We start from the raw sequence: 8,686 nt of genomic DNA, 5'->3' as shown, positions 1-8,686 counted from the left end.
CCCCGGTGGACTGTTCTATACCTCCTGGTTTCTAAAAGAGACACATACCAATTTTGAAAGAATTTCTAATTAAGACCCTAGATACATCCGCTTCATTCGAGGCTTCAGAAATCCGACTGCAGGGCAGGAGTGCAACCCCAGCCCTCGAAGCCTAGGAAGGCCGGCTCGTACCGCCTTAGAGGAGTCTGGGGGCAGGTTTGTACCGCGAAGCACGCGTGGATCAGGAGCGCGACCACACGGCTCCTCCCATTTGGAGGCCTGGGGACCCCGCCGGAGCGCCTTCAGAGGCCGGGCCGGTGCGGGCCCCTCCCACCCGGCGGCCAGAGCGGGTGGTGGAGGCGGGCCTGTGGGCGGGGATGCGTTGAGCCCGGGGGCGGGGACTCCACCGCCTCCTCTCCTCTGCCAGCCCCGCGGCGGGGGCGGTACCGGCGGGCTGTGGCCCCGCCCCCGGGCCGCCATTGCCGGGCCTGTCGGACCGAGCTGCGCATCTCCGTCTCCCCTCGCGAGCGGAGCCGGGCGACCGGCCTGACAAGGCTGCCCACAACCCAGCTTGCATCGCCCCACCGGCCAGGCAAGTCTCCACCAGCTAACCGGCGTCGTCCGTCCCCAGCCTGGGAAGGGCGACCTGAGCACGGGGCCTCCCATGGGAGGAGGCCTCCGTCCGGGCGAACCAGCTTTACTTCCCGGCTCCAGGGGCTCCCGTGGGCACGGCCGTGAGCCGACGGGTTCCTGAGGACCTTCTTGTCCCGACAGGGCCTTTCTGCGCGTGCCCGAGGAGCCTGGCCAGGTGGTTGGACGAACAAGCCGGTGCACCGGTCGCGTCCACCCAGCAGCGAGGACCAAGCACAGGCTCACGCTTGTGTTTTGTTGCCCCCAGAGTGCAGGGTCCCCAAACACTGCACCTGCCGACGACCCCAACCCCGCGGGAGAAGTGGACATGAGGTTGGCAGGTGGGTGGCGTCCAGAGTGATTGCAAAGGAGTTGGAAAGGGGATCGCCCTGGCGACCCAGGTGTCCAGAGATCGGTGTCTGGAGGTGCCCTGATGGACCACTGAGTGTGGTTTTGGAAACGGAGAACCCTGCACAAAGTGTCATTCTATGACCTTGAGCAAATCCTTTCACCTCCCAGAACTTCAAGAACTGTGAAAGGAGGATTAAGATAGTCGATTTGTCCCAACTCGGATAACCGGCCGCTGTGGCCGCTGTCTGAGAAAATGAGTTGTGCGAGAGGCTTCGCGGAGCATGGCGGCTAGCTCGAGGGGGCGGGGTGTGCTACCGGGGAGGCGTGGTTTCAGAGGAACTCAAGAATTGCCACTTCAGACCTCCTAGGGTTGCAGCGTTGTAAATCTATCCTCGTGACAACTGGCCGGTGACGGACTGGATGGGAAGTTACGGCCTCAAGATCAGTCAGGGCTGCAGCAAGAAAGGAGGCGGTTAATTCAGGGCCGGGATTTGATGAGGGCACGTATAGGAGAGTAGACTGTATGTAGGGAAACAGGGGCACATGGAGCTTTTCAGTGGAAAATAGATGAAGATCATTTGAGCAACGAGGCTGACGAGCGTCCAGATGGGGTTAGAATGTGCTGTCTGAGAAGCCAGTGGACAAGTATTTCCAGCATGGGGACCCACAAGCGACTCAGGGAGCTAACACCACGAAGGTCATAGGTGGCCTTGACAACAAGCTGCCTTGATGGGGTGATGTAGACAAGGCCAGGCTGGAGTAGGTGGGGACACAGTGTAAGGTGACATGCAGAAAGAGGCAGTGCAGATGCCTTTGGACATGCTAACTGGGAAGATGAAGGGAGGGGAGAGAGAGGCCATGCTAACTGGGAAGATGAAGGGAGGGGAAGATGAAGGGAGGGGAGAGAGAATCACAGGATGGGGCTGTGATTCTGAAGGAGCCCCTTCGCTTCGGTGACTTCTTACAACGGGAGATGTTGAAGGTACAGGAGAAAGAACAAGATAGAGCGAATGGGGACTATGACAAGAAATCTGCGCAAGTAGGAGACCTCAGGGTCCAGCTCCCGGCAGGTGAAGGAACAGGTCTTCAAATTGAGTAGGGACCCCCTCCTCCATCATAACAGGAGAAACAGGACACGATGGATGGCACAGGAATACACTGGTAACCTCAGAGGCCAGAAGTTACAGGGCTCCACAGAGAACCCAGCTCCCAGCCTGGGGCTCTGTTTCCTCCATCTACCTGCCACGATCTCAAGTTCCTGTCCCAGGCCTGCCGGCTGGCAACAGGTCCCCACCTTCTTCTTCCCAAGGGGGCATGGAAATCCAGTCCTGAGAGGCCCTAGGGTCATTCGGGAGCTCACTGGCAACTGAGGTGGCCTTCCTGTGTCTGTCCTGCCTCCAGGCCCCCTCCGCATTGTGGCCCTGATTGTCACCGTGGGCCTCACCTGGATCGTGGTCAGCATTCTCCTAGGTGGGCCTGGCAGTGGCTTTCCTCGTATCCAGCAACTCTTCTCCAGTGAGTGTGGGACTCTTGATTGTCTGTGGAGGTCGCCAGGGTGGCCACCCTCGCTCTGGGTGAGGTGGGTGTGGCCTGGGTTTTCTGTCTCCCTGGTGGGCCACCTCTAGCTAACCTCAGTCGGCCTCCTGACATCCAACACATTCTTCCCTCTACCACCCAGTTGTTTCATTTGGGAACTCCAATCCATGTATTTAGAATTCTGTGCCCAGTTGGAGTCACTAGTGTCTGAGAGAGGGGCAGGGAGGCTTCCGCTGAACACTGGGGACGACACCCTGGCTGCTCCCTGCAGGCTATATGCTGGGCTCTGAGATGGTGACAGGACTCTACGCCTTGTCATTGGTGACGATTCACCCAAGTACCATTTACAATTGCAATTTACTTTCTTCCCGGAGCAGGGGGCTTGAATCTGGCTTAGCCCCTGGCCCCTGAGCCTGATCAATCCTCCACCTTGACTTCACGGTGTCAGGCCAGGAAGCTCTGCTACAGGGCCCTGGAGGCCTCCACCCTGACACCAACAACTCTCTGTATCCACAGGCCCAGAGAACTCAGCAACTGCAGGTGAGCCTCCCGTCACCTCCCTGCTCCTTTCCTGTGCCCAGCCCTCATACTGCTTCTCTGATACTGCTACCTGCCTTAAGGCCTGCAGGCTCTCTGTTCTCCCTTCATCCGTCCCCAAACTGGCCATCGCAGCCCACTGGAGCTGCTTGCATGCTGTGAACCTAGAAATCCAGTTACTGGTAAGACAAGCATAGGATAGATGTCCCCACTGCAAGAGGGAGGAACTGGAAGGAATAAACCAGTCACCAGTCCCAGTAGGGCAAATGCCATTAGGATTCAAGGCCTGAGAAGAATCTTCTAGGGCCCAATGCTCTGTGCTCTGGATGTAACTGAACGGGGGTGAGGGGCACCCTCTGGAGTGGAGGGTGCGGTCCTACCCTCTGGGCCTGGCCCATCTCTGGCCTCGGTAGCCACTGCTCTGCCCTCAGAGCCATGCTTCTTCCTTCTGCCCCTTTTCTGTCCCTTTCAGCCCAGAAGAGCACTCTTTCTGCTGGTATAAAATTCTCAAAAAACATTGTTGGTCTCTTGTGCGATTTACGAGACTCTAAGTGAGGAGATGAGAGGGCCCTCCAGTTCTCTCGTGGATAAGGCCGTTTCTGTTCCTGGCTTCTACTGACATGCTTGCACGGGTCCACAAGTCGCACCCTCTGGCTCCGTAGTAAATGCTCATCCAAGCACAGAGCCTGCTCTCGCACGTTTTGCTGTGAGCACCAAGGAGAAACCAGGCCGAGCCCTCAATACTGTGTTTGGAAACCTCCTCAACTAAGTATCCCAGTTCAGTGTTTATGAGTTCTTTGCCACTTTATGAACCTTACCTCCAGGATCCAATACCATGTTCCCGGTTGCCATCGGAGACCTCACCAGAAGCGCCTTTTTAATTTTTGTTAATGTTTCTTTTTGAGGGGGAGATAGAGACACACACAGGGAGATGCACAGAGCGCCAGTGGGGGAGGAGCAGAGAGAGAGGGAGACGCAGAAAACAAAGCAGGCTCCAGGCTCTGAGCTGTCAGCACAGAGCTTAACACGGTGGCGCTCGAACTCACGAGCCGTGAGATCATGACCTGAGCCAAACTCAGACACTTCACTGATTGAGCCACCCGGGTGCCCCACAGGAGCGCCTTTAACCTTCATGTTGCCGACGACAACGTGGTCATGATGATGTATGTGTTCTCCCCGCTCTCAAACCAGCTCTGCCCTCTTCCATCCATATTTCTACCAACAGTCCCATAAGGCAATCGAGGCCTTTTCTGGCTGCACCCCAAAATTCTACAGCCTCCCTTCATTGCCCCGTTCCAAAGCCCTTTCCACCTTTTGGGGGACTTGTTGGAGCAGCGCCCACCTCCTGCTGTCAGATGTTTCCTGGCTGTAACAAAGGAGCACGCACCACGTACACTGAGATGTTTCTTCTCAGACGCGGCTTCTCCCCCAGTTCAGGAAGCCGGAAGGCTGAAGTCTGCAGGCTCCAGGGGAGGCTCCCTCCTGCCTCTTCCAGCCTGTGGGGGCCGCAAGTGCACCTTGAGCTGTGGGCACGTCCCTCCGGGCTCTGCCTCCGTCTGCACAGGGCCTCCTTTTCCGTCTCTGTCTTGTCTGTCCCTTAAAAGGACACTTGTCATTGAATTTAGGGCCACCCTACTCCAGGATGACCTCATTTTAACAAATTACATCTTCAATGAGCCTATTTTCAAATCGGCTGGTATTCGAAGGTGCTGGGAGGTAGGACTTGAACGTGTCATTTGCGGGGCACAGTTGAACCTGTAACAGAGGCCAGCCGCCCTCCTCCCGTCCTCCCACCTCTGCCGTGGGGTTCAGGCGCTCTTTTTTTTTGTCACCACTTTCCTGCAGTCGCCCTCCCAGCTGCCCCTTCCTTCCCCACCTGTGCTCTCTCCATGGCGGGGCCAAGCGAAGGCCAGCCCTCCAATCTCTTTTCTCCCACCAGTGGCAGAAAAGCCTCCCCGAGGTCCCTGTCACCTTGCGCTGAGGCCGGCGCCAGCAGGATGCAGAGTGTCCGTGGAAGTGTCCCTGGCCTTGGCCTAAGCCATGTCCCCCCCCCACCCCATTGGTCCCCTGCTCTGTGGCCACTCATTCCTACCTGTGGGCTGGTCCTGACCTCCCCCTCCCAGATCTCAGGTGACCCCAGGGCCAGGCCCGTGGGTCACCCCTGCTGTACCTGCCCAGAGCCACGAGCCAGGAAGTACAAATGCGGCCTGCCCCAGCCATGTCCCGAGGAGCACCTGGCCTTCCGCATGGTCAGCGGGGCCGCCAATGTCATCGGACCAAAGATCTGCCTCGAAGATAAGATGTGAGCTCCTTGCGGTGAGGGGGGTGGGAGCCTGAAAGCTAGATCTGTGAGGGACATTTGAGGACTCTGCTCCCCTCCTCCCCCCGCCAGGCTCATGAGCAGTGTCAAGGACAACGTGGGCCGTGGACTGAACATCGCCCTGGTGAACGGTGAGTCCCTGTGATGTGGGGTCAGAGTTCAGACCAGAGAAGCAGATCCATGCCATGATGTGCCACCCTCCTTCCCCACACCCTCCCCATGAGGAGGCATCTGGGTGTTCGCCTTGGCCCTCTCCTCCCTCTGCCCCACTTCTGGAAATCCACAGAGAGGCCCGGAAGAGGGTCCGTGCACACTGAAGTTTCCACAGAAGAAGTGACCCAATAAACAAAAGCAGTAAAGAACCAGAAGTTTCCAGGAAGTTGGAGGGTGCTTCCTAGGGAGCCCCTGGATGGGCCGCACCTTTCTGAACAAGGGGCATGGTGGGCATGAATGGGCAGGATGTTTGCAAAGCTTCCAGAAGGGCTGCGCCTAGTGGCCGCTGCCGTGTCCTTAGCCCGATCTAGGGTGGCCGGGATGGTATGGTGGCCTTGCCCTGGTGGCTCGCCCAGCAGGACTCTTCCCTCCCTGTCAACCCAGGGGTCAGCGGTGAGCTCATCGAAGCCCGGGCCTTTGACATGTGGGCAGGAGGTGAGTGGCGGTCATGGCCTCCTGCTCGTCGTGCAGCAGAATGACTGGGCGTCTCTCCCCTGAAGCACCGTTCTCTGTCTATTCGCCGTGGCTTCTTGAGCGCTTCCTTGGGTTTGGAAAGGGCAGGGAGAGGAACAGGTGTACGGTCATGGGCATGGCCCTGGCTTCTTGTACCAGTTTGTCCCTTTCACTTGGGGACCTTGGTGGGTGTGTCCCTGGCCTGATCCCTGCTTTAGTTTCCTTGTTTGGAGACCAAGGGTTGGTGAGGGAGGGTTACTCAGTGGTGCCCGATGCTTTGTGTTTCATGTGACCTGACACCCCAGATGTCAACGATCTGCTGAAGTTTATTCGGCCACTGCATGAAGGTACCCTGGTGTTTGTGGCATCGTACGACGACCCAGCCACCAAGTAAGTGATTGCCGAGGCCGGCCTCAGCCTCGCCCTTCCACAGCGACTGCTTATATGTCTTCCTTCTGTGCGGCAGGATGAACGAGGAGACCAGGAAGCTTTTCAGTGATCTGGGCAGCAAGAATGTGAAGGACCTGGCCTTCCGGGACAGCTGGGTGTTTGTGGGGGCCAAGGGCGTGCAGAACAAGAGCCCCTTTGAGCAGGTACGGGTGGAGAGCCTCGCACCGCAGAATAGTGTGCCTGCCCCTTCTGTTCACCCCGCAGGCTTCCCTGGATTCTGCCCCAGCACCCCTAGCCAAGGTACCCCAGACCCCTCACCGGGTGCACAGGGAGGGGCAGTATAACGTTGACCTTCCCTGTCCTGTATGGATTTCACCCTACAGGGTCCTTAAATGCAAAGCTTTCGTAATGGCAAGGCTCACAACTAAGAGACCTTTCTCGCAAACATCTTCAAGATGCTCAGTCCTGTCCCGTGCTTCTGCAACCCCGATCCCCGATTCACACTGCACTGGCTTTCTCCCCCCAGCCCCTGCTGTCCTCTGACTGACCCCCCAGACCCACACATGTCAAGCCCCACGTGCAGGGCTGGGAGGCCTCAGGTGCCATCCTCCTCTTTGGTGAAACCACGGGGCTCCCCGCCCTGTCCCCCACAGCAGGACAAGGCAAATAGGCTGCTCCAGTGCTTTCTGGAAGGCTCTGGGTGCCTCAAAAGAGCAATTCAGCACTCTGAGCACAAATGCTCCCTCTGGCCTTTTTCTTCCTGAAATTTCCAGCAGCCCCTGTGGGCCAGGTGAGAGCGGGAATATTCACGTGTGCCACGCACACGTACGTGCAGAGAAGCTGGCTTCTTCTACTCCACCCATTCGGTAGATGAGAAAATCGAGGTGTATTGGGACAGAGGGGGTTGTGCCCCGAGAGTGCACAGTCGGTTGACAGCAGCACACGGGGACTGCAAGCCCTGTCTGTCCCTTGTGCCTTAGGGCTGAGGCCTTGACCCCCTGCTCCCCAAACCCCACAGCACGTGAAGAACAGTAAGCACACCAATAAGTACGAAGGCTGGCCCGAGGCCCTGGAGATGGAAGGCTGCATCCCCAGGAGGACGACGGCTAGCTAGCCGGCCGAGCACAGGGACCGGGCTGAGTGGGGCTGCGTGTGCCTGGCCAGGAGAAGGCGGTGGCGGCGCCGGCGTGAGGCTGAGGCCTGACCCCACGCCCAGCCGGGAGTGCTGTCTTGCCCCAACACCTCGGGGCTCCGAAGCGGTGACGGGACCAGGTGTGACCGGTGGTGGGGGTCTCTTTGTAAAGCTGCTTCCCCGGGTCAGCCCCGCCTGATTCCCAAGCACCCGTGGTCACAAGGGCCCCGGGTGCTCGCCCCTTGCTGCGCCAAGTCTGGTAGCAGCTCCACAGTGGGTCGGGGCATCTTCCAGAACCTCTCCATCCCAGAGCCGCTCGATGCTCTTGGGGCTGATCCTGTTTCCAGGGTGATTCCTTCAGATGAGCCACACCCGGCTGCCTCCTGCGTCGCGCTCTTCGGGAAGGGGCCTCGTCGGAGCCGAGCCAGCCGGGGCACCAAAGTCGCCTGATCACCGGCCCTGTCGCAGCAGATGGCGGCTCCCATGCTTTGTCGGGGGCCCACCTTCCAGATGACCTCTCAATAAATTAGTGGCCCCAGTGGAATAAAGTGCATTAAGTGGGGAGTCGGGCAGCGTTGTCCTTGCGGGGAGGGACACATCCCTGAGGCTTAGCCAACCTGCTCCCACAGCCTTAGCAGACACACTTTGTCTCCAGGGTTCCTGCCGCTGACAGTCTCTGCGGTGGCTGAGATGTGACACAGGCAGAAAGCAGAGCAGCTCCCCAGCTGGCATTCCTGTACCCTTGCCCAGGAGAGAGGGCTCTACCCTCTGGGGGAGCAGGAAACCCACCAACTCCCTCCAACATCTCAAAGGCGGGTAGAGACAGGGATGGGGATTAAAATCAGCCCAGGTGCCTCCCCACTCCCCTCAGGCTCCCTCAAGAGCTAGGGTGTCTACCTGCAGCCCTTGGCTTTGGATGCCTTTGAGATCAAGGCTTTGAAGCCCAAGTCATGTGACCTATTTGGCATTTCTTGAGGATTACAGTTCTATTTCCCTTCGTTAAGTGAAAACCAACAAGAAACTCTAAGGAGTTTTCCTGGAATGCTACATCCCGTGGGCAAAGAAGTGGTCAGGGAAAGGGGGAAAGGCACTTGGAACTTCCTCAGTTTGGGGAATCCAAGCGCCAGCCGGGCAGCCTCGAGGGG

The 8,686-nt window shown here is 58.3% G+C and overlaps 1 protein-coding gene across 1 annotated transcript; it reads left to right on the top strand.

The window, feature by feature from the left end:
- Nucleotides 1-8,105, top strand: FAM3A (FAM3 metabolism regulating signaling molecule A). The gene is made up of 10 exons (XM_053201898.1): nt 1-195; nt 407-950; nt 2,362-2,475; nt 3,013-3,036; nt 5,212-5,335; nt 5,426-5,484; nt 5,951-6,001; nt 6,325-6,409; nt 6,486-6,612; nt 7,428-8,105. Exons 2-10 carry the CDS (start codon nt 938-940, stop codon nt 7,521-7,523), a joined length of 693 nt encoding a protein of 230 aa, XP_053057873.1. The 5' UTR covers nt 1-195; nt 407-937; the 3' UTR covers nt 7,524-8,105.
- Nucleotides 8,106-8,686: the final 581 nt, after the last annotated feature.

Source organism: Acinonyx jubatus, chromosome X (assembly GCF_027475565.1).
Source record: "Acinonyx jubatus isolate Ajub_Pintada_27869175 chromosome X, VMU_Ajub_asm_v1.0, whole genome shotgun sequence".
NCBI lineage: Eukaryota > Metazoa > Chordata > Mammalia > Carnivora > Felidae > Acinonyx > Acinonyx jubatus.
Note: the sequence above shows the minus strand (reverse complement) of the source record. Positions and strands in the feature narration are given on the sequence as shown.

Bases quoted from the DNA above. Each gene is read 5' to 3' on its own strand.
- FAM3A (XM_053201898.1), top strand. The intron at 5,336-5,425 runs GTGAGCTCCTTG...TCCCCCCGCCAG, and splicing joins ATCTGCCTCGAAGATAAGAT to GCTCATGAGCAGTGTCAAGG. The intron at 5,485-5,950 runs GTGAGTCCCTGT...CTGTCAACCCAG, and splicing joins GAACATCGCCCTGGTGAACG to GGGTCAGCGGTGAGCTCATC.